General features: G+C 42.6%; 1 protein-coding gene across 9 annotated transcripts in view; it reads right to left on the bottom strand.

The window, feature by feature from the left end:
* The window catches only part of FHOD3 (formin homology 2 domain containing 3), a 462,688-nt gene that overhangs the window by 247,345 nt on the left and 189,008 nt on the right, over window positions 1-26,335 (bottom strand). For all 9 annotated transcript variants that reach the window (XM_038543473.1, XM_038543482.1, XM_038543483.1 and 6 more), the window contains exons 4-5: window positions 13,957-14,024; window positions 5,169-5,274 (exon numbers count right to left, since the gene is read on the bottom strand). In XM_038543473.1, the coding sequence (XP_038399401.1) occupies window positions 5,169-5,274; window positions 13,957-14,024 (174 nt within the window). The remainder of the gene's footprint in view (window positions 1-5,168; window positions 5,275-13,956; window positions 14,025-26,335) is intronic.

A 26,335-nucleotide genomic window follows, 5' to 3' on the forward strand; every position in this document is an offset into this window, starting at 1 on the left:
GATCACAAATCTCTTTCCACAATGTCCATAATGTGTGGTTCCTGGTGATGCCGATGCTGACAAAAACCCTCCTTGCCAGGAGTCTTGAACCTCATTAAGAGATCTGCTAACATGAAAGGCATTTTTCCCTCCAGAGTGGAATATAGTTAGGCAATATTTGGCAAAGCACTAAAATTCTCTGGTTCCGGTTTCCCAACGAAATCTGAAATTTGGATTTATTTTAGGTCAAATGTTCCAATTTTTAAATGTTGACAGGCATTAAACCATTTTTTATGATGCATCATAGGGACAAACAAAATATCTAGTTTTCTCCTAAAATGAAAGGGCTGAGCTATAGGAGTCCTAAGACCTTTTCCAGTTCTGACAATGACTGAGGTGTTTTATGATTAATGGGTACTTTGCTTTTGGTGAAATGATCAAATCAAATTTCTCCATGTAAAACTAGCCCTTAAGAAGCAGCTTCCCTTGAAGGACAGCCAGAAAAGGCAGCTGGTCTCACTGATTCTACTCATCTCTTTCTCTTCCCCCACCCCCGGCCCCGAAGTAGATCACCTATATACACTCTCTAAATATATAAGGCGTGGGAGACATAACATACAAAGTAGCCCAGGCATAGTGCCTCCTAGGGAGCCTCACCAGGGCACCCTAGTTTCATCATCACATTCCCGGGGCCTGATGGGGCCCACAATGAAGGCTCATTATGCGTGCACAAAGTTCCCAGGAATATACCATTCTAGGTCCTCCTTTAATAATTGTGAGTTACAAAATTCCACAGGAGACTTATATTAAATACTGGCTATCACAAAAAACTTTAGATCATTAGCTAGAACCATCCAAGAATAATAAGTCAGATAAATATTATTTCTGCATGTTGTGCACTTAGACCTCTTCCCAGCAGCCGGCTCACATTTTTGGAGAGGACTTGGTTAACACCATAACTCAAAACCTATCTTTACCTCTCAGCAGATATATCCTCTACTAAAAGCAACAAATTCTTGGGCCTTTAAAAAAAAAAAAAAAAGCTGACAGTCGAGCACAAAAACAAAGATAAATTAAATGAGTTCTAAAAGCAGATGTGGAAAGCACTGAGTTCTCCAAATGCTCGTTTCCTTTGGATCTGGGGGACTCACACATGGTCCCATAGAGCAGGGCTCCTAAGGTAACTACATGAAGGGCACACTCTCCCTGACAGCAATTTGACAAGCAACCCACTTTACAGGTTGTAATACTGTTTTTCCAAAGGCCCATGTCTTGATGTAGTTCTGAGGCAAGGGGTCGAGGTTGATCAGCTCTTCTCTAGCAGCTCAAGGGCCCACCCCCTGCCACCTGCCATGTCGGGCTCTCACACTCTGGGCCATGATACTTCCACCCTACCTGCCCCAGGGCCCACAGAAATTATTCACTCTAGCGCATCCTAAGTCTGCTCATCCTACCTCATCAGCTCCTTCCCATGGAAACCACAGCAAAGCTGCTTGCCCTCTCCCTCCGCCTCATGACTGACCCCCATGCTTCTCCTGAGTAGCCTTTGTGGGGCACGCGGGCCTCCTCCCAGAACTGTGAGTTACAAAACCACCAAACTCTGAGCAGGTGTTCTCAAGATCTGCATCTGGCCTCACCATACCCTCACCCAAGGTAATATGGTTGAAATAAGGTTGAACAATGAGGCAATTCAAAGTTTGTCCTTGATTGTAAATGTCTGGTGGCTGCTGGCAGCTGATCACTACCTTAAAAAGCCTACAAGAGAAGTTCTTCAAAGTCAGGAAGGGGTGACTCAACATGTGGGCTAGGAAAAATGATAGTTTCTTTATATAAAAACACAAAAGTCACACTCTGAGAAATCTGTCATTTACATCCCTCAGAAGGTACCTTCCTGGCATGGACTCTGGTCAGATACATCCAAATGTGCTGATGTTTGCACACAGTGCCCTGCTCATGCTGAGTCTTCTGAGATTGAGCAGAAGTGGGGCAGGCATGCAAAGTCACCTCCATTCCATGGAAAACAGAGTATCTCGCAGTAACCTGAATGGGAGTAAGCACCTGCTCATTCTCCAGGGAATTCATGGGGAGCCTCTGGCCTTCAGTAAATGTGCATTAGTGGAAAGGAAAAATCTAAAGGCAAGGCCCTGGTGGTGGTGATGAAACCACAGAGCGTCCTCCTATTTAAGGAAGGGGTGTCTGCAGCAAGGCATCTTTGTCAGTGGTATTTTCTACACAGAGAAGGAGCAGATGGTCAACAAGACTCTCTCCTGGCTGTGCTTGGACATCCAATTCTTAATAATTTGCTAATTGACTTTAGCACCTGCCTGATACTGCAAATTGTGAATAAACCACTGCCGCAAATATATAAAATAAATAACATAAATAACCATCGCCCGTTTAATGAGAAGCATTACGGTAGAGAGCCTCGATGAAGTATTCTGCATCAGTACCATATTTCCCTACTGGGAAGCACAATTCACACAGCTCATCATCTGGGGCCTTTGTGCAGCCGCTGAGCTTCCTCTGCCCCAGCATGATTCCTCCACGGCAGGGAGGCCCTCACTCCCACCTACTAAGCCACCACAGGCCTACTTACTTAAAAGAGCTTCCTCAGCAGGGCTGACCCCTTGCCTCCTAATTCCACCTGTCTGGCAGGCACTGGTAACCCTCAGGCCTAACTAGAGTTGGCGTTTCTCTCTTGCTGCCTCCCCTTAGAGTCCAGGAAGCCTAATTATCTGCCAACCTCCCTTGCAGCTACAGGTGGTCATGTGGCCTGGTTCCAACCTATTGAGAGAGGTCTGCAAGGGGCTTCTGACAAAAATGTGGCCTTCCTGGGGCGCCTGGGTGACTCAGTTGGTTGAGCAGTTGCCTCTTGATTTCGGCTCAGGCCCTGATCTCAGGATCCTGGTATTGAGCCCTGCATGGGGCTCCATGCTCAGTGGGAAGTCTGCTTTAGATTCTCTCTCTCCCTCGCCCTCCCTCCACTGCATGCACACTTGCTTGCTCTCTCTCCCTCCCTACCTCCCTCCCTCTCATAAATCAAATAAATCTTAAAAAAAAAATATGACCTTCCTGATAAGGGCTGATAAGGGTTGATCCCTGCTAGCAGAGCCTTCCCCCTCAACCCAGGCTTGGCTATAGATCAATGTAGAGGTTTACATTGATGTTACACTATAAAAACATACATATATACACACTCCAAGATAAGGGTCAGAAGAAGAAAGATAAGCACATAGATGGTTATAATATTACTTCCAGAGAGAGATGTGTGTATATACTTTAAGCATAACAACAATAATTAACATACCATGTGGATTCACTATTCAGAATTAGGTGATTTGAGGTTTCTTTCCTTCCAGTGGTTTGACTTACAAACAGCCATCAGGCAGGTGGAAAATAAACTAGAAGACTTTCCCTCACCCTTATCTGTGTGTCTTCCCCTGTTCTATGAGTGGGACCTGTGTGAAAAGAAAGCTAAGGAGAATCTCTTCAGACACAAAGACAGCCTCACTGGGAGGCAAGAGCCTTCTATGGTTCATCTGTCTACTGCCCCCATAAAAGCTTCCACGTTTTAATTACAGTGGAGATAGAAGTCATCAAATTCATTCATAAGCCATCATTACTGATAACCTGTAAGGAGGATGAACCACACACCCAGGAAAAGATTGAAGATGGGCAAAAGGAGGCGACTCCCCAGCCTCCCAAACACCACAGACCAGAAAGGGAAGGCTAAGAACTCTCTCTCATGCACACATTTGGCATTTATTCAGAGACAGAAACTATTAACATTGACTTGAAAATATGTCCTTAAATATTTTTTTTTTATCTTCATGAGCCCAAGTTTTCTCTCTTGCTCTTTGCTGCTGTGGCTCCCCAGGAGCCAGGGACAAAAGGGAAGGCCTCGGTTGGCTGTGCTGGGTGACAACACAATAGGAGGCTCCTTCTCAGGGCAAAACTGCAAGAGATGGTTTCACTCCACAGGTCTCATTCAAGTCTAACCATGGACATGTGATATTAAATCACATGTCACCTACTCATCCTTCACCCAAAGGAAACAAAAGCACTATTTTCCCCCGTCTATGAACATAGAAGATGGAGCTGTGGGGTTGCAGGTATACATGGAGAGGAAGGAACAAAAGCTGGATGAGACATGTGCCACAGAGCCTGGGCGCTGCCCCTGCTTGACCGGGCCCTAGAGAGACAGACTTTAGCAGGCAACTGCCTCATGTCTTTGAGTCTCACAGCCTTCAGTTGCAAAATGGGGATGAGACTGAACTACATGAAATCTCTCCTTTTACCGGCCAAAACTGTTGATAGCAGTGATTTCTTAGGGTCCAACTGAATAATTTCTGCTCTCCCCAGTCACACTCTTATGGGATCAAATAAAATTATTTATATGAAGGTGGACAAAAATAGTATAACCAAAGAGCATTAACTTTATGAACTGGAACAGTGATCAGTGCTTCAAACTGGACACATACTTCACTTTGGAGGGAGGGAGGGGAGAAAGGAGAGAGGGGAGGAGGGAAAGGAGTGAGGGAGGGAGGGAAGGAGAAAGAAGAAAAGAGAGAGAGGAAAAGAAAAGAAAAGAAAGAAAAGAAAAGAAAAGAGAAAAGAAAAGAAAAGAAAAGAAAAAAGAAAAGAAAGAAAAGAAAAGAAAAGAAAGAAAAAAGAAAGACAAAATTATACAGATAACTTTCAGACTCCTTCTTTATAGGGCAAGTTCCAGGCCCATCCCAAACCTACCAAGTCAGAAACACAAGGACCCAGTGAAGAATGTGTGCTTCTGACAAAGACTCCCAGTAACAATACAAGTTGAATAAAACTTTTTTCCCCAGAAAATAAATTGGCCTCTTTGGCTTTGGGTGACTTTCTGTTGAAATGCAGACTCATTTAGTGTGCTCTTTTCCTTACCAAATGAAAGAAATTATAAAGAACTTAATGTGAAGTAGGTTTTTTTTTCTTCTTCATAACCAGGAAGAGATGTTAGGTAAAAACCAGTAAAGTTAGCTCAGTCACTAGTTACCAGGAAGTGATAAAACCTGATGAAAGTGTCATCTTTTGCTACAGAGGGTCTTTGTCACTTTACTCCATAATCCAAATCTTTTTAAGAGGTCTCGGTATGGAAGCTCCTGGAGGCGATGCCAGGCCCCCCTTGCCACGGGTGGGGCTCACATGTCATAACTTACCCCTCAGGATGTAATTCTGATAGTTCTGGTCCGCCTCAGCTCCCACCTTGATCAGACACGTCAGACCTTCAGCCATCACAAATTCGTGCACCAAATCCTTGTCATCCTGGCAAGAAAGAAGGGAGAAAAAAAGACTTCAAATAGTATCCCAGTCCATCCTCCATCCACGCTGTTAAAACTATGTACGAGCCTTTGAAGCCAGACTGACCTCTAAAGATTGCTCTGCTCTATTCAAATGAGGCATCTTAACTGTTGCCAGAGGAATTTTACAACTAGTCTCCACATTGTTGGTTGCCAAAGACCAATTATTGCCTTCTGGGCAATCTAATAAAGATAAAGCAAATGAATCCCCTGTCAGGAATATTTATAGTGTTGTGTTTTTCATTCTTCAAAAATCACGAAGCTCTGTGCCCCCACAGGTCCCCAGGGACTGCCCACATGAAGCTTGCTGGGTGTCAGCATCAGGAAATGTTTGATTGCAGCACAGACCATCAAGTGGAGGATTTGAAGCCACCCGTGTGTTCCAAAAGACAGTCCTTAAGGTCAGTGGTTAGAGGGGTCTTGCAAATGGTATCTAAGTTGGGAAGCAGTTTCTCCACCTCCCAAGTTGTGCTGCTTGCAGGACCAGCCTGGAAGCAAAGCACACAACCAGACGTGCATCTAGGGCAGCCACGTGACCCCACAAATGGGCCACTTTGGCAGACCAGCAGACTCAGGTCACAGAAGGCAGAACACAGAAGGAATATCAGGGACCATCTAATTCGGTGGTTCTCAAAGAGAGGTGTCCAGACTCACAGGCAGCATGAGCATAACCTGGGCACTTGCGAGAAATGCAAATACCCTGACTTACTACATAGAAAACTCTACCATGAGGCTCAGCAATCTGTGCTTAACGCATCCTTCAGGTGACTCAGGGGTGCTCAGACGGGTCTCATCCCTGACTCTTTCACATTAGGATTATCTGGGGAGCTTTAAAAAGGAGTAGGAAGCAGGACCCTACCCAGACAGATTTAATCAGAATTTTTAGGGGTGGGGTCCTGGCTTTGTTATTAAATTCCCAGGAAATCCTAAAGGGCAGCCAGTTCAAGGACCATTGACCTAAGCCAACCTTCTCTTTACAGATAAAGATTCAAAACTTTGGTCGAGATTACCTCTGTCCAGCTAGCCCAATCATTTTCTGTAGTACCAAGTTCTACAGAGCTCTATGAGAGGGATTTTTCCACTACTATTTCAGGAGATTTCCTCAATTGGACAGTGCCTGGTCTCAAATGCAGTGGGCCTAAGACTGGAACATTCATCTTCAATTATAACAACAGAGCAAAATTATATATATATAAAAAAAACCCTCAGTGATGTAAATAGTAGAAAGCTTAATGGAATAATGAAGGGTTATTATTATAGGAATGGCCAGCAACCATAGTTTATCTCCAAAAAAGAAAAAAAATAATTTCGGCAAGCAGGCATAATTCTCCTGTCCCTCTGTGAAATCAGCCCCTCATTTTGATTTTATGGCATTTTCCAATTATATGGATGGAGGACTTGAGCTAAGTGTGGGCAGGCCAGGAGAAGGTTCCCTTTGAACCCAGAAAACACTCTCAATGTTCAGAGGGCACTGGGTGGTGGGGAGCAATGCTTGTGCCCTGAAGGTAATGAAAGACAGCTGTGTTAACTCAGACTTTAAGATAATCATGGCTTTGGAAGCATGAAAAAAAAAGTGGAACAATATCATGAGTTTTTGGAAAATTACTTTACACTCGTATGTATAAAGGAAATAAAAATAATTCTCCCACCATCCATATCCTTTTCCACCAGCATATGTGAAAAGTGAACATTTAGATGAGCTCATGTCTAGTCAGAAAGTTTTTCCAAGCATGTAACAAATGTTTATTACTTTAACTAAACCTAGATTCACACATGACTTCATGGTGAAAAAGTGAGAACAAGCTCTCAAGAAACCACTCAAGCTAATCGCTAATATTAATACAGCAGAGAGTTGGCTGCCTGGCAAAGGTACTTGGAAAAAACACGGACAGGGGAGACAATGTTTATAAAAACTCAGAACCCCAACTAAAATTTATGTACATATGTAGATAAGGCACTTAAGAAATAGACATTTGTGGATAATAAATTGTGAAGAACATCCTCCAAATTGGCAATGTCTGAGATTTTGAACACATACCCCGAAATACTTAGGCATTAATAAATGATTTCTAAAACACTGGTTTCCGACTGGAATAAAATAAAAATGTTAACTCTAACTGATAAGGGATTATCCCTGTGTTTCAGAATTTTCTACATTAGCCACATTTTAACCTACAATTTTTTTTAATGCATATTAGTCAAGGAATATTCAATTCAACAGAAAAGACCAATGGCTTTGTATTTTACACCCTTATACTTTAAGTTCCAGAAAGAACCCCTGTATGTAAAAAACACAGGATGAGGGAAATGCAGACTGTGGGTGTGGGAGAAGGAGATCCAAGCCCCAGACAGCTTGCAGCCTGTGTAATCCATCCAACACCCAATGATGCCTGCCCTGGTTCGAGCTGTTTTGTGGTCTTCCAAACAGATTATACACTTTTGGTAGCAGCACCTTCTTCCTTGCTGACTTAATGCCAGCAAAGGCTGCTCAAAAATAGCTGTTTCATGAATAAATGGTAGAAATAACATTCCCGAGAATTCAGAATACTGCAGAATAAACTCAGTGAAGGACAATATGCTATAAACATTGGGGTGTAGGTGTCTCAGTTTTTCATTGCATCTGTATCCTTGGGATAAATACCCAGCAATACAATTGCTGGGTCCTAGGGCAGTTCTATTTTTAACTCTTTGAGGAAGCTCCACACAGTTTTCCAGAGTGGCTGCACCAGTTCACATTCCCACCAACAGCGCCAAGAGGGTTCCCTTTCTCCACATCCTCTCCAGCATTTGTTGTTTCCTGTCTTGTTAATTTTCCCCATTCTCACTGGTGTGAGGTGGTATCTCATTGTGGTTTTCATTTGTATTTCCCTGATGGCAAGTGATGTGGAGCATTTCCTCATGTGCTTGTTGGCCATGTCTATGTCTTCCTCTGTGAGATTTCTCTTCATGTCTTTTGCCCATTTCATGATTGGATTGTTTGTTTCTTTGCTGTTGAGTTTAATAAGTTCTTTATAGATCTTGGATACTAGCCCTTTCTCTGATATGTCATTTGTAAATATCTCCTCCCATTCTGTAGGTTGTCTTTTAGTTTTGTTGACTGTTTCTTTTGCTGTGCAGAAGCTTTTTATCTTAAGTCCCAACAGTTCATTTTTGCTTTTGTTTCCCTTGTCTTCATAGATGTATCTTGCAAGAAATTGCTGTGGCCAAGTTCTAAAAGTGTTGCCTGTGTTCTCCTCTAGGATTTTGATGGATTCTTGTATCACATTTAGATCTTTCATCCATTTTGAATTTATCTTTGTGTATAGTGTAAGAGAATGGTCCAGTTTCATTCTTCTGAAAATGGCTCCAATTTTTCCAGCACCATTTATTGAAGACACTGTCCTTTTTCCAGTGGATAGTCTTTCCTGCTTTGCCGAATATTAGTTGACCATAGAGTTGAGGGCCCATTTCTGGCTTCTCTATTTTGTTGCACTGATCTATGTGTCTGTTTTTGTGCCAGTACCACACTGTCTTGATGATCTATACTATATGTTGGTATATCGAACTCCAATTAAAAAAATAAACAAAAATAAATAAATAAATAAATTTGGTGAAGGAATGTCCCACAAGACCCCAAACATATTTATTTTGTTTTATTTTTAAATTTTTTCACCATGGAAAACATTAACTATATACAAAAGACAGAACAATTTAGTAAATCCCAGGTGCCAATCAACTTATACCAATCCTGTTTCTTCTATCACCCCATATTAATTTGTCTGTCTGCTGCCCTATTAATTTGAAGCGAATCCCAGACATCACATCAATTAATCCATAAATACTCCAATATGCATCTCCAAAATACAGAAACTCTTTAAAATCATGTATTCATAATAAAAAACTAATACTCTGTTATTAAATGTCCAGTCAGTAACCAAAATTCCAACTGTTTCATAAATACGGTTTTGTGTTTTTATGTTTGTGTTTTTTGTTTTGTTTTCTTACATTTTGTACCAAAATCCAAATAAGATCCACATGTGTATTTAAATGCCTTCTACTTCATCTTTCCCCCTCTCTTGATTTATGTGTTAAAGAAACAAGGTCATTTGTCCTGTAGAGTAGCCTATAGTCTGGATTTTGTTGATTGCTCCACTGTGATATAGATTAACATGTGCCTCTGTTCCAGATCATTTATAAATTGGTTACTGCATATGGAGGCATGATGAGATCCAGGGTAGACTTTGTTGGCTTGACCACATCATCAGTGACAGTATGAATTCCCATGAGGAGCCACATACAATCTGTCTGTATCTCATTTCTATCATATCAGCAGGTCTTGATGCTCAATGCCTGGATCCATTCATTTAGGGTTGCAAAATTGTGATATTTTAATTCTATTACTCCTTCTTATAAGCTAGAAGATTATTACAAGCAAAACTTCCCCTCAACCATTGTTTGATTATCCTAAAGTCAACATAGACAATTTATTATTTTTGGTGTAATTGTAAAACTCTAGAAGAAAACATAGGCAGTAATTCCTTTGACCCCAGCCCTAGAAACTTTTTCTAGACATCTCCTAAGGCAAGGGAAACAAAAACAAAATTAAACTACTGCAGCCACACCAAAATAAAAAGCTTTTGCACAGTGAAGGAAACCATTAACAAAGCAAAAAGGCAACCTACTTCTTGAGAAGGTATTTGCAAATAATGTATCCAATAAGGGGTTAATATCCAAAATATATAAAAAAAACTTATACAATTCAACACCAAAAAACCACAAATGATCCAATTCAGAGCAGAGGACCTAAATAGACATTTTTCCAAAGGAGACATGCAGATGGCTAACAGACACATGAAAAGATGCTCAACATCACTCATCATCAGGGAAATGCAAATTAAAACTATAATGAATTAGTACCTTACACCTGTAAGACTGGCTAAACTCAAAATCATAAGAAATAACAAGGGTTAGTGAGGGTGTGGGGAAAGGATCCCTCGTGCACTGTGAGTAGGAACACAAATTGGAGTGGCCACTGTGGAAAACAGTATGGAAGTTCTTCAAAAAATTGAAAGTAAAATTATCATATGATCCAGTAATTTCACTATAAGGTATTTACCCAAGGAAAATAAAAACACTAATTCGAAAAGATATATACACTTCTATGTTTATTGAAGCATTATTTACCATAGCCAAGATATGGAAGCAACCCAAGTATCCATCCCAGATGAATCAAAAAGGTACAGTGTGTACATGTGTATACACACACACACACACACACACACACACACACACATTACTCAGCCACAAAAAAGAATGAGATCTTGCCATTTGCAGCAACATGGATGGACCTAGAGGATACAATTTTAAGTGAAATAAGTCAATCAGAGAAAGACAAATACTATAGGACTTAACTCATATACAGGATTTAAAACAATAACAAATGAACAAAGGAAAAAGAGTAAAAAAAAAGAGACTCAAATACAGAGAATTAACTGGTGGTTGCCAGAGGGGAGGTAAATGAAGAGATGTATGAAATAGGTGAAGGGGATTGAGAGTACACTTATGATTAGCAGTGAGTAATGTATAGAAGTATGGAATCATATTGTACACCTGAAACTAATAAAATACTTCATGTTAATTATACTTCGATAAAAAAATTTTACGGCAAATGGTAAAATAAATGTGAGGATATTTTTTAAGTGGGGGAGGGGTAAAGGGAGAAGGAGAGATTGAACCCTAAGCAGGCTTCATGCTCAGCACAGAGCCTGACACAGGGCTCGATCCCACCACCCTGAGATTATGACCGGAGCTGAAATCTAGAGTTGGACATATAACTGAGCCACCCAGGCACCCCTAAATGTGAGAGTCTAAAATTTTACCCATTTTCAAAATAATCAGCTGGTTCACTAGCATCTTCTAAAGGTGACCTATTCATCATTATTCCTCAGTATCATTATGAACTCATCAACACAAACTTACCTGATGTGTTTCAACCCATTGTAATTATCCTAATTGAGGTTTCAATTTTCTAACCAGACAGTGGGAGGTGATTCAAGATCCTCCTGAGTTCTTCCAGCAACAATCCTAGTAGTACCTGATAGCTTCCTTGCTTCCTTGGGTTAAAAAAAAAAATTTTTTTTAACCCATTTCCTACTCCAGACTTGGAATCAGCTATTTCTCCAAGGAGCTCTGGTTCCTTTCAGTTTTTTAAAATCACAATCTCAATGCTAGTGGTGCTTTTTTGGTAAACTCAGAGCTGGAAGTATGCTTAGTTGCTTGTTTGTTAAACAATAAACACCGTGGGTTCATTCTGCTACTTCCAATTGTATTTGGGAATACAGAATTTTTAACTTAACCTCTTCTACCTTTCTATTTTCTTTCTCCCCAACACCAAGAATCCAAAGCCCTAAGAACTCTAAAAATGACAAAGTGAGAACACACACACACCAGTCACAGAATAGCAATATGACACCAGCAGCAGCAACAGATTATGAACAGTTGTGTGGTTTCTTTTTGTTCCTAGAGTAGATCTATCAAAGTACACAAATCACAATGTTTTAAAGTCATTTGGAATAACTAACTCTTCTCTGTTCAGTTTGGCCACAGCTGGACACTCAAGGGGGTAAACACAGGTTTTAAAATAAGTCAAAACTGAACAGAAACAGCAGGCAGGATGAGGGACTCGAGGAGTGGCAGGAGCATGACCCTCTGGTAGTACAATGAGAGTCCAGCTCACATGCATCAAGGGATCTGAGTTACAGAGAAGGATGTAATCGAGGGTAAACAAGCTTTTTTTTGTTATTGTTCAGCTAAGGAACAGGGAGATACAGATGGAACTTCAAAACAAGAAAGACCGAAGACATAGACATCTTCTAGAAGACTATCCAATGCACCTAGTCTATTCATCCATTGCCTACACAGCCCCAGACATGTGCTGGGCCCCCAAGACCCAGCAATGAAATCCAGGGAGCTCGCACACAGCTAGACTCAGACGACTGTCCTGTAGTCCATTAAGTTCTATGCTAGAGAGAAGCATGGGGAACTTCTGAGGTATTTGGAGGGACTGAGAGGAGTCACTTAGGGAGAGGGACCCTAGCTGGAGGAGATACCAGGATATAATCTAAGAGACACAGAGAGTGGATGTGGGGTGGTAACACATGCTAACACAGAAGCAATAGGTCCCAAGACAAAGGTGCAGAAAAGGATGTGGCTTGCTCCCAGAATACAACCGTGGGTAGAAGTGAAGCCAGAGAAGTGGGCAGCAGAGGCCAGATCCATAAGGGCTTCCATGTTATACTGAGAAATTCAGATGTCATCCAGAAGGCTACATGGAACCAGCAAGAAAAGGATTTCCTCAAAGCCCTCTGGTAGGAAGTTCAAGAACAGACTGAGATGGAGAGAACCAAAGGCAGGAAGTACTCAAGGACAGCTGTTGCAATTTTTCCAGAAGAAACAGCCTGAACCAAGGCAGATCCCAGCCCCTGAGATGTGTGACATGAGGGAGCAGTGACACAGTAGGTTCACAACCATAACCACAACCAGATCCAAGAGGACTCCTGTCCAGAAATGTCGACACTGAGAAGGGATTCTGCTCTGGGAGAAGGTAAGAGCATAGTTGACCAAGTCTAAGGAACAATGGAAAGAGAATGTGCAGATGGAATGGACTGCTGGCCTGCTGTTTTTGTCAACCTCAGGAAGACATCCATGAGGGGACTGCCACCCTGACAGAACTATCACTGACGATGAAAATTTTTTAAGAATGTGAATAAAACAGTTACTGGAGAGAAGCAGAATATATCTGCTTATATAGGGTCCAAAACCATTAGAGAAGGAACACTGAACCTCTGCAGATACCAGTTCATGCAAATGCCATCCCAACTCGGCCCAGACAGCAGCCTCTTCCTCCTCCCCTGGCTCTGTCAGTCTCTCTCCTGCAGTCTCATGTCTCGGAGCTTGTCCCAGCCCTCTTCACTAGGTTCACGACTTTCTCAGGGCAGGGAAAGAGGGAAGGCTTAGGAGAGAAGGATAAAATGGACCCTGAAAGAGGAACTTGCCCATGTGCATAAAGGACAGGTCCTCAGCAGCACCATTTACGTACCAGCAAATGCTGGCGATAAACCAAAGTGCCTGCCAATAGAAGAATGAACAAGGCAGCTTGTGCTTCATTCATACAAAAGGACATTCAGAGCTGTATCAGTCATGCCTACATCTGGCCCACTTTCAGTAAGTAAGCTGAAGTACAACACCCGCAGCATAACATAGATGAAGTCAGCAGAAGAGGAGACAGATATTGTTGGATACTGTCCACCACCAGCATGGAAACATGCATGCCTGTGACCATCATGAGGGAGGGGACCTGGGGGAGGGAGAGGATGGCTGGAATTAGGGAGAAAACAAGACCTCAGTTATACTTGCAGTAAGTTTTTCTTTTTGAAAGCCTGAAGTAAATACGGAAAAACATGATTTGATAAAGTTGTCTTTACTTCTTATGTTTGAAATATTTGATATGGTAAAAATACTCTCAACTGAGATATTTTGACCTAACTGACATTTTAATCTAAAGAAACTTTTCTTTCTATAGTCAGTAAGAGGTAGAAACATGTCTGTATTTAATTCCATCAGCAATGCAAAAGCAGGGCGTAAGAGTACATTTTTCTTCTTTTTTTACCTGAAATATCTGCTTCAGGGAGAAAAGGGCCCTTCTTAAATCTCGCCCACTGGAGTTGTACAGTTTCTCTGAAATAAAAAAAAAAAAAAAACATAACATACAGGATTAATTAAACTGACTCAATAAATGGTCAAAATACAGGATGTGAACAATTAACAGAATTTCCACTGGAAAGGTGAGTAGACTGAATCCATTTAAGATACAGACCTCACCTCAGACAGTGTAGAGAACAATCTGGGCTGCTACAGGTGGCCACAGGAGGGGCTAAGAGAGGTGAAAACATCACCACCCAACACATTCACCCGCAGCCTCCACCCTCCCTCTCTCCAGACTTCTGTTCCCAGCTGTTTGTAGACCATTGCACTTGATGGCCAACTCTACCCAGAAAATTAACAAAGCAAGATGGAATGCATCCTCCCACCTGCCTCCTTCCTTGCCTCACAGCCCTTGCACCACCATGCTTTCTGCAGCTGAGCTCAGCTTTGAGGCACCTCCTTTTCCCTGGGATCTGATGGTCACCTTGAGAGACCCAAGGGCAGTACAGAGGCTTTAAGGACTCCTCTACAGAGCCCTAGCTTTGTCTATACCTCAGCTTTCACTCATGTTCAAGAATGGATTTGGCCCTGAGCAAGGCAGATGGAGGAGCCCTGTGTTAGTCTTCTCTGGCTCAAAACTCAGGCCAACATCTACAACCCCCAGTGTGCTGTTAGGCACATTTAACATATACTAGTTAGGCCAGGTGTGGTGTATAAGGAGGTGACCCTGACCTAGGACTCATCCTCCAGAAGTCACAGTGTGCCAGGGAGACAAATGAATTGAATATGCCACGATTGCTAATTAGCCAATGGAATAGAGTTACAAAGTGCTGAGGCACACAGGAGGAAGGAAGAAACCAGTTATTCCAGTGTATGTAGAATGCCTGGGAGCATAGACTCTGCTCAACTTCACACAAGTCAGGCTTGGCCCTGACCCAGGTGATTCAGAGGTCAGGTTAGGTTCCTAACTTTGGGTACCACCAGACTGACCCAATAAAAATCATCCAACGTGTATTTCCTGAGCACCTGCTAGGAACTGTTCTTGGTAGTAGTTAGTGAAGAGTGGACTTAGAGCAAAAACTAAGTGATCAGAAAGCCCACATTTCAAAGCTGGGATCACCAGCTACTTGCTATATGACCTTGAACAAAGTAGTTTACCTTTCCTAAGTCTTGGATCCCGTCTATAAAATAAGAACATTCAATAAGAGATTTAGAGGGAAAAAAAAAGAGATTTAGAGGAAGACCGTTTTCGCGTTAAATCAAACACTGATATGATGAAGAGTGATACCAAATTATTTTAAATGTTAAGAATAAAGCAATCAAAAGCAATATCATACTGGAGGCCAGCCACACTGAGCTTCGATTCCAGCCTATGGGGGGCAATATGCAGAACCACATTCACTGCTTACATCACAGACTTGGGTAGAAGGGCATGGAACACATAGGTCTATGAGATTTTGCAGAAGTCTGGTCATGAGATGAATATGCCCGCTTGCACAGTAACTCTAGAAGGCAATAGGCTCCCACCTTAGATTTAAAAGGATGAATGGTAGGTGGGGCTCAGCTTTTGCATGGTAGTAGCTTCCTCTGAAGGCCTCCCTATAGACATCTTGCCCTCTTCCCATCTGCTCTCCACATCACGGCCAGAAGGGTTGGGTGAAATGACCACCTGATAACATCACTGCTCCCATTTAAACCCTTCAATGTCTGCCCCTGCACTGAGAATGAAATCCAAAATCCTTTGCATGACCCATCAAGCCCTTGGTCATGCACCCCTGGCTCCTTCCCTCACTGTGTTGCAGATACTCTGGTCTCCTCTAGGCAACTGGGTAGGTCAGGTTCCTCCAAACTCAAAACCTATGAAAACACCCAGCAAGTGACAGAGGCTAGATTGTGTCAGTTTGGGGGTCTAGAGTGTTGTGTCTGACCTCAAACCCTTCTTGTTGTTTGACCAGCATGGAATCTACCACCTCTAAACAATATGCAGCCCATGATCGCTTAGTAATTATAAAGAGTTTTGACTAAGATAGAATGCATCACCTGACTAAAAACAAGGATCTGAGAAAATTCCAGAGAAATCAACCACACCTAAAATGAACATCTTATCACAGACCATAAGACATGAGGCTCAGATAACTTTCAAGCTGACCTCTAAAGTGTGTGCATTGCCCCAAAACACACAAGTAATAAATAAATGGAGTGAACTGTATCACCCCTGGGTCTCGTCCCTGAGGTGATCACTTCTTCAGTTTTGTCAGCTAACCTCTCAGACTTCTCAAATCCTGAGGATATAAATTTTGTTTTTTGCCAGTACCACTTCCAATAAACAGGAATAAATCTATCAGACATAAGCATGAGTATATATAAGCCCTGAAGAAGAGGAGCAGATTTATCCTATCTGGGAAGAGCAACAGATGAGAGTGTCAATTCCAGGTACCTCTTTGTAAGGTAGTAAGACTTGCAGGAGATGTTTCTTGGGTATGTACCACTAGATGACATGCAGAAATAGGCCTTAAGTGAATTTACAATATCACAGAGTTCATTACTGATTACCTGCCCTAGCTTCTGGTTCATGTGAATGAGAATTATGGTTAATTATGTTCAGATTGTTAAGAGACTTGGTATTGTACTTGGTACTGTAGTCAGAATCAGTTTTTTAAAAAAGTTAGCTGAGAATGACTTAATACTTTCAGGATTTTTTTTTTTTTACATCTGAATTCACAAGGAATATTGATCTGTAGTTTTGTTTCCTTTTAATGGTACTGATGTTGAAGCAGTGCTGATTCTCATGAGTTGGGGGCATTCCCTCCTCTTCTACTTTCAGAATAAGTCTGTGTAGACTTGGTATTATACGTTCTTTAAATGCTTGGCAAAAATCTCCAGTGAGGTCACCTGGGCTGGGAGTTCTCTGTATTGGAAGGTTTTAAACCATGAATTTTATTTCTTTAATTAATATAGGGCTATTCTGATTATCTATTTCTTCTTGAATTAGCTTTGATAACATGCATCCTTTAAAAAATTTTTCCAATTCATCTAAGTTGTTCATAATATTCCCTACCACCCTTTTATTGACTACAGCCATCTCCTCTCTTATTCCTATTTTTGGTAATTGGGGTCTTTTTTCCACTTACCTTAGTGTGGCTAGAGCTATATCAATTTTATTGATCTTTTCAGAGAATCAGCTTCTGATTTCATTGTTCTTCCCCTTTTCTGACTTTATCATTTTCTTCCTTCTGCTTGCTTTTGGCCTAATTTGCTCTTTTTTCCTACTCTCTTAAGGTAGAAATTTCACGACTGATTTGAAACCTTTCTTCTTTTCTAAGTACTTAATGCTATAAAAATCTCCCTAAGCACTGCTTTATTTGCTTTCCACCAAATTTGATATCTTATGTTTTCATTTTCATTCAATTCAAAATTGAATGAATGTTGAATATTTCATTCAACTCAAAGGGGAATAAATCCTGTGACTTTTTCTTGACCTATGGTTTATTTAGAAGTATACTATTTAACTTCCAAATGTTTGGGAATTTTTCACGTATCTTTCTGTTACCAATTTCTAGTTTCATTTCTTTACAATGAGAACATATGCTTTGTATGACATCAATTATTTTAAATTTATTAATGTTTACGGCCCAGAATATAGCTTATCATGGTGAACAATTCACATATGCATTCTGCTATTATTAGGTGGACTGTTAAAGAAATATCCACTACATCAAACTGAGTGGTAGTGCTGTTCGGATCTTTTATATTTTCCTAAGTTTCTGTAGATCACTATAAGAGGAATGTTGAAATTTCCAACTATGACAGTGGATTTGTCTATTTCTCTTTGCACCTGTCTGAGTACTTGCTTTAGGTACACTTTGCCTTTCTCTTGTTATGGGCACTCACTTTAGGATTGTTATGGTTTCTAAGTGAATTGCCCTTTTATCACTATATAATGTCTTTCTTCATCCCTGGCAATATTCCTTGTTTAAAGTCTACATTTCTAATATTATTATGGCCACTTTTGGTTAGTATTTGCCTGATATAGTTTCCTGCAGTCATAGCTGCAACTTGTTTTTATCCAGTCTGACGATCTCTATCTTTTAATTGATATGCATTGACTGTATTTTTAACCCCTAGGGCATCACAAATAACTCTTCAGTGATAATAGAACAAAAGACCTCAGGGAAGCCTCATGGTGACACTCAGCCTTTGATGAGAAACATCCTTGTACGATTGCCAAAAATATCTCAGTGGTGCCAAAAAAATTCTCCTCCTCCCTTATTTGCCAAGTCTCTTTTAATTAAAACTACAATTTCTATTTTTTTAATTTTTTATTTATTTTGTGGGGGAGGAGAAGTCAGAGAGAAGGAAAGAGAACCCTAAGCGGCTCCATGCCCAGCACAGAACCCACCTGGGGGCTCAATCTCATGACCCTGAGATCATGACCTGAGCTGAAACCAAGAGTCAGATACTTAACTGACTGAGCCATCCAGGCGCCCCTATACTTTCTATTTGAAAATTATTATTTCAGTTGTTGTTAATTTAAAAAACAGTTTGTTATTTCTTTAAATAATTATTCCAAACAGGGCAGCCCTGGTGGCTCAGCGGTTTAGCGCCGCCTGCAGCCTGGGGTGTGATCCTGGAGACCCGGGATCGAGTCCGCGTCGGGCTCCCTGCATGGAGCCTGCTTCTCCCTCTGCCTGTGTCTCTACCTCTCTCTTGCTCTCTCTGACTGAATAAATAAATAAATCTTTAAAAAAAAATTATTCCAAACAAAGCCGGATAATGAAATAGTAATGTTCCCAATTAATTCTTTTACATGAGAGAACTAGCACTGCCAACTTCAGAGAAAGATTCACAGATTTTTAACACAGTTTTTTGGTTTTTTAATAGCAAACTCAAAAGCTATCCTATTTAAGAATATTGCACATATTGGCTTAAATGTCCTTTAAAAGGCACAGTTTTAATTCTATACGTTAAAAGCACTAGGTGAGGTCTAGATCAGAAATTCTTCCAATCTGGCATTTGTTAAGCTGGAGCTTTTTTTTTTTTTTTTTTTTTTTTTTTTTTTAAAGCAATTAGCAGTAAAGTTTCACTTTTATGGACAAAGATAACCTTTGTTAACCAAAGTTAACCAAAGTTCTTTACACAATCGACATTTTTATAAAAGTCATGCATCGGTTCTCTATAACATTTGAAAGCAACATCGTAGTTATTGTAGTTATCATTGTAGTTATCACCAATGTGGTTGAAATTAAGTAATAATTAAGAGATATTGCTCTAAAGTACTGATTTTTTAAAAGATTCATTTATTTGAGAGAGAGAGCGCAGAGCTGAGGGAGAAGGAACAGAGGGAGAGGGATAGAGAGAATCTCAAGAGACTCCCTGCTGAGTGGGGAGACCTACGCAAGGCTTGATCTCACAACCCTGAGATCATGACCTGAGCCAAAATCAAGAGCTAGATATTCAGCCAATGGAGCCACCAAGGTGCCCCTGAAGTACTGATTTTTTTTTTAATAAGATCAATAATATTATCTTTCTAAAAGAACCAAGGTCATGGTATAAAATGAAATCACAGTGCTCAATTAAAACTCAGAATCGCTACCTATTTTTAAAATACAGTAGCACCAAATAGCCTCTTTGCCCAACCTGACCTGTTCTTCTGGTTCTTCACTTACATTTTAGGAGGCACTGTTGTTTACCTAGAGGACAGAAAGGATTAGGAACCAAGTACCCTTGTAAATAACATACAGGTATGTGCTGGAGATTTTCCAAGTTTGCTTCCAGACCAATGCAATAAGGTAAATATCACAATAAAGCAAGTCAAATGAATTTTTTTGGTTTTCCGGTGCATAGAAAAGTTATGTTGACACTATAATCTACTAAGTGTGCAATAGAACTATGTCTAAAAAAACAACGTATGTATCTTAATTAAAAAGTATTTTATTGCTAAAAAAATGCTAAGCATCTGAGCTTTCAGCGAGTAATAACCTCTGATCACAAATCACCATAACAAATATAATAATGAAGAAGCTTGAAATATTGTGAGAATTACCAAAATATGATAGGGATATGAGTGAGCAAATGCCTTTGGAAAAATAGCACCATTAGACCTGCTTGACACAGGATTGCCATAAAACTTCAATTTGTAAAAAATGCAGTATCTGCAAAGTGCAGTCAAGTGCAATAAAATGAGTTCTGCCTGCATAATTTGTCATTTTGGGAGGCATGGTTCCTGTTGGTAGAGGAGAAACCCTCCTTCCTACAGCCCAAGCCCCAGCTTCCTTGCTACAGGGCTAACCATGCCATGGGAGGTGAGGTCTGGAGCTTTCACTGCTGGGGCCACTCTGGGGTTCAAGAAACTGAGAGTTCTACTTGTAGCACATCCAGTCCTCACCATACAGAAAGTCAGACTCACCAAGGCTCAGGCCTCCCCTTTGGGTTAGACGAGACTACGAAGGGCTCACCTAGCAATAGGGCTGGCCTGGCAGCTTCCTGAGGGGATGCTGGACACAGCTCATGGATGCATTTCCTATTGAACAATAATCACTACTCCTTTAGAAGAAGCCTGTCTATGCAGAGTTCTAGTGTGATTCTCAGTGCTGGGTTATGGAGTACATGTAAGGCTTCCTTAGGGAAGGATGACTGAGCCCCATGGGGTTCCTTGTTCTGCCCTCAAGTATCTGCAGCCCCTGGATCTGCACGTGTGCAGATCCAGGTGCACATTGTGCTTCAGCCTGTGGATGATAAAGCAGAGCTTGGGGGTCCTCTGACTCCCCAAATATACCCAATACACTGTGCAGTCTGTTCTAATGGTTTCTGAGTCCCAAGGGAGGGAATTCCATATGTCCCTATTGCCTGAAAATCAGGCAATGCAGAAGAAAGAAGGCATCAAATGAGCAGGGAGAGAGGCCCAGCCCACCCTATGCCAGCAAGCAGGCAGCTCCAGAGGCTTCTCCCATATGCAAAGGAGCTCACAGAGGCTCTCCCTTTTCCTCTTTGTCTACCTATGATGTAAACACATGCAAGGAGCATGCAGCCTCTACTGGGGGGATGGTGCATAAAAAGACAGATCCTGCTGCCCCAGACTTAGTGTAAGAGTCCTAAGCCAGAGCACTGGAGGAAAAGATGCCTGTGTGACTAAGAAGTGAAATGTGGATCCCTTCCTGGCAAATATCAAAAAAAGGGGGGGGGGGAACCCCACAACATCTCAACTCAAAGCTGAATCCTAGGTGTAAAAGGCAAGGCTGGGCTCAGGTTGGAGTCCAGAAGATTTGTCATTCTCCCAAAGCCTGGAGATGGCCAGGTGAGAGGTACTCAAAGAGGAACCCACCTCCCACCAGCACAGCCCCAAGGGTGAACAGTAGCTCTTGAGAGCTCAGGTGGCAGAAGGTGCCATGGAGGAGGAAGTGCCAGTTACAGAATCTGGGGACGCTATGGGGGGACGATTATGCATCCATTCCTATTAGGGTCAAGCACAGCCTGCAGTTGGCCAATAAATGAATGTATGTATGTATGCTCCTACCTCCTCCCAAACTGGATCTGCCCAGGGCACAGTCAAATGTATAACACTAGCTTTTGAGTGAAAGGCCATAGGAGCCTACAATTGGTGGGGAAAGGAGGCAGAACCAGAACATCATTTGTTACGGTCTTTATAACCACCCCCATCTTTTCTGTCCATGGTTCTTGCCTTTTAAAATGAAACATGTTCTTTTAAGAGATATAATTAATGTGTTATACTTTAAACCAGCCTATAATAATGAGCAGAGGGCAAATTGATTAAAGGCCATTCGGGACCATTCCTGTTTCATCATCAGGAAGGAAACCTGCACGGCCTGCCCACATCAGTGCTGAAAGGCACAGCCACAGAGGTCCTGTGTTTCCTGCTCACCAAGAACACACAGAAGAAAAACATCGTGTGCGGAAAGCAGACCAGAACGTCAGGAGGAAATCTGTGGGAAAATGAGAACCAATTTACATTAGTGAAAGAACGTAGAGGGGAGGAACCCAGTACATCTGTGAGTGTGACAGGGGACATGGGAGAGTGAAAGATACATCTAGAACATGCTTCAGACCCAAATAAATCACTGACTTAAAGGCTAATAATTTCAGCACACCCTTCTCTCACCAAGTGCCAAACATATTAACCAAGTGCCCTGGGCAAACACTTGGACCAGGACCCGAGAGACCCCTCTCTGCGTGGAGGCAACAATAACTTTCCTTTTACCCTTGGGCTGCTACAAAAGACATCACACTGAGAGAGGAGATTTATTCAGAGACAAAATGTCCACACCTACGTTTAAGAATCTGTTGGCACCAGCCACAGAGAATGCAACCATCATCATTTTTCAGATGGAGCAAAAAGAAATGAGCTGCTCGTCAGCCAGGAATTAGCTGCATGACGTTTGCTCTTCAGACTCACCCATCAGAGAGAGCTGGTGAAGAGTGACTCTGAAAAGGGGCAAAAGACCGCCTGCAGAAATCACCCTGCTCCCCAGCCAGGAAGTCTGCAGTCCCACGTTCTTCTTGTCAGCACAGAGTCAAGAGAATTCTACTCTGGACATTCTTCCCATGAATTTGAATGTGCCACAGACACACTGATGCCCAGCAAATACAATCCACCTCAACCTGCAACTGTAGCTTCATTATTACACATTAATATTTTAAAGAAAAAAAACAAAGTGGCATGGAAGAAAATTTTTCAGTGAAAAAACTACAGGTCAGATTTTAGAAATCACGTTTTCCTCAGCAACATTTAAGTTTTTTAGAGTCATAGGTTCATTGATAAGTTATATATAGGTCATCAAAAATGTTAACATCAGAGGGTATAGGTACAACCTGTGTGCCTCTGGCACCATTCTACAGACCCCGGGCGAGAAGCCTGATCTAACCCAGCATCTTCATTTTTATAGGTAAAGAAACTAAGACCAGAGAGTTACTGAGTTGCTGGCCTCGGCACTGGAATCAGAGACCATAAGAGGTGGGAGAGAGTAACTGAAAATGACTAGTAGAAATGGAAACTATTATGTTCTGCTTGTACAATAAAAATCAAATGGGCCAGGGGCAGCTGGGTGGCTCAGTCGGTTAAGCATCTGCCTTCAACTCAGGTCATCATCCCAGGGTCCTGGGATAGAGCCCCATGGTGGGTTCACTGCTCAGCAGGGAGTCTGCTTCTCCCTTTCCTTGTGCCCCACCCCCTGCTGTGTTTTCTCTGTCAAATAAATAAAATTTTTTTTAAAAAAATCAAGTGGGCCACTGAAATTCACATCCTAACCATGACATTCATGTCATTATGTTAATTCAGAGAGAAATCACACACCTATAAAAGCAAGGGCTTTTTTTTGGAGGTTGGCTAGGAGATGTACCTGTGGGATGATGGGGAGTAGGGACTCATGAGGGCAACCTCCCGCCACCCCAACCATTTGTCAACCATTTGGGAGGCAACCCATTCTGCCTGAGGATGAAGAGGCTACATGGGAATTATGGCGAGGTCATGAGTCTTGAGGAAAAAAAAAAGCGCTAAAGATCAACTTATTTAAACCCAAAGTCCCTTGGAGTACCATCAGTTTAAATATTTATGTCGCATCATCCTTATAGAAATCTTTACTGATTCTCTACTAAGCAGATGTAAGGGAAGACTGTCTCAGCCATCCAGAGTTGAGAGAGGGAAACAGACACACCCCCACATAGTGCCTAAGCTATGTGAGGTGACTGCAGCACTAAGGGGCCACCAAGGAAGGACAGGTGACACCTGTGCACCAGAAGTTGGGCAGCAGAGATCCAGAAGAGGTGACATTGGAACAAACTTCAAGGGTAAATAAAAATGAGCCATTTTGAGAAGAGAGGTGCAGAGGGGAGTCCGAGGACAAGAAAAGAGCAGGTGTACAGCCTGGGTGCTGCCGAGGGAAGCACCAGGTTCACAGAGCAGCAACCACTTCAGCGTGGCTAGCACTTCAGCAGGTTGTGGCAGTGACAGCCTGAGGCTGGGGACACTGGGGAGTCCTTGCATGCAGGCTCTCACATTGCCACGCTGAGAAGTTTCAACTCTATGTCTCTCTCAGGCAGTGACAGAGGGTGCTGGAGGGCTTGCAAGCAGGGAAGAATCTAAGGACACAGGGTTCTAGCAAGCTCACTGCCAGGACGGCCAGCCAGCGCCAAGGACCTGGAACAGAGGTGGGTAGGAGCAGGAAACCAAGTAGGAAGCCTCTGGAGTCACCTGAGCAAGGGATGGTAGGTGGGGATAAGAACAGTGGGGATGGCAAGGAGGGGTTGATTTGGGAGTGACTTAGGAATAGAGCTGAACGTGGGGTGAGATGGGTGAAGGACCCCCAGATCTCCAGCTGGCCCACTGGGTTTGTGGGGAGGCCACTCCCCAAGACATGGGACACTCCAGCAACTGCAGCCTGCAAGCAGTGCCTCTGCCCTGACATGGACCCCCTAGGACAGCTGAATACCATCCCAAAGTCTCTAGGGTCAGAAGGGGCCACATGCCCCAGCCTGGAATATGGTTTTCCTGCTTTCTCCACCTCACCCCTGTGTGCCAGTCATCCCTCCCTGAAGACACTCTCCTTCACCTCCCAAACCTTCTGTGAACTCCTAGTATTCACCTGTCACACAGGACCCCCTTCAAGTGCCAAACAGCTTCTAACAGCTGCTGACGAAGGAAGCCACACCAACCAGGCTTAAAATCCAGCACCCATGTGCTGGGTTGCTTGTCCACCTTGGCCCCCTACCTGAACCCCGCTCAACAACACGTGCTTTCCGGCTTGTTACCTTAAAAGTCACCAGGCCACCCTCCCTCATGGCCACTGAGGAAGGTAGAATGAAACGACTTCATTGGGAGGCAACTGTTTCTCCCTCTGAATTTTAGGGAGCTGCTCAGCTTTGGGTCCCAGTGAAGTGCACATCTGTTTATTGCCATCTTCACTTTAACAGAAGTGTCCCTGGCAGGGACCAGATCGGCTACTGTAGGCCACTTCATACACTGGGATTCTGGGGAGAATTTCTCCCCAGGATCAAAGAATGGTAGAGACAGAAGAAACTACAGAAACATCCAGGCCTACCACCTCCCCTTGGAGAAGCTGAACCAGTCACCCAACCCACAGAACCCCTGTTCTCATGCCAAGAGGGGTCAGCACTTGGACAGTGGCCCTTTAAATAGGCTGCTGACCCTGTGGTGATCAGATCATTTGCATCTGAAAAGCAGTAAAAACACCTGAGGCTAACAGTGGCCTGAAAAACAGGTGATGGGGACCTGTCACTTCAGAACCCCTGGGTCTCTGTCTACACCTCTGCCTTTCCATCCTATAAATGGCTAGGCTCCCTGCCCTCTTCTCTTCTTGCTCCAGTTTCTTCTTTGTTCTCTTCTCCCCTCATTAGGAAACTAGAAAACCTCTACATATTTTATTTATAGGCTTGTATTATTCCCTTTCTTTTAGAATTCAGCTAAAACATTTAGATGTAGGTTGTTTTCAAAATTATGTTTATTTGTCTTTCTAGTTCTCTTTTAATAACAACCAGGAAACCACAGTGCTAGGTTGGTTTTGCTTGAGTGGAGGGTGTTTCGCTTCCTGAGCTGGCTATGGCACAATGGCATCGCTGCCCTGCAGTCCACCCTGCTCACCCCCTACTGGCAGGGCACAAAGGGCAGGGAGGTTGCCTAATAAATAAGCTCTGCTTTGCTTTCCTGGAAGCATCCAGAATCCCAGATGTTGTCCACAGGAGACTATCCCTCTGAATCAGGGTGTCAAACCCAACCCTAGTTTCCTCTCCAAGGAGAAAACTTAGGAGAAAAGAACCATCCAGCCACAAGGGCCAGAAACCACACACCCATCCCACCAGCACCTCAGGGCACATGGGGAAAATACTCAACCCTCCTACCCAGGACAGATTGTAGCCAGGACTGTCCTAGCCTTTGGCCTCTGCAAAGTACCCCCCTTATCCCCAGCTTTGGCTCACCAAACCTGCCCCCCCGCCCCGGCCCCTAACCTCCATTCCTGCCCACCCCTGGGGCACTGTGTCCACTTCACCTGCCCTCTCCTGCCCTGCCAGTTGGCAAGCTCCTTGCTCGGGACTGTGCACCGCTATGGTTTTCCCACATGGGACTTGCTAACTATTACTCAAGCTATATCTTTTTTCTCTTATTAACACCCTCTTTTTTCTCTTAGAACACCCTCTCTCCTTCCCAAATCTCTATTTTTTATCCTTTCCTTAGTGGAAAATTTTCCCAGGAGATGGCCAGTCACAATAGCCTTTTGTAGTGCACATTACAAAATGGAATCCAGAAACATGGCCATTTCCCTCTCTGCCTTTTGGCTAGAGGAGAGGTTGTATGCCAAGTCCCAAGGGTAAAGGAC

The sequence above is a fragment of the Canis lupus genome, chromosome 7 (genome assembly GCF_011100685.1).
Source record: "Canis lupus familiaris isolate Mischka breed German Shepherd chromosome 7, alternate assembly UU_Cfam_GSD_1.0, whole genome shotgun sequence".
Classification (NCBI taxonomy): Eukaryota; Metazoa; Chordata; class Mammalia; order Carnivora; family Canidae; genus Canis; species Canis lupus.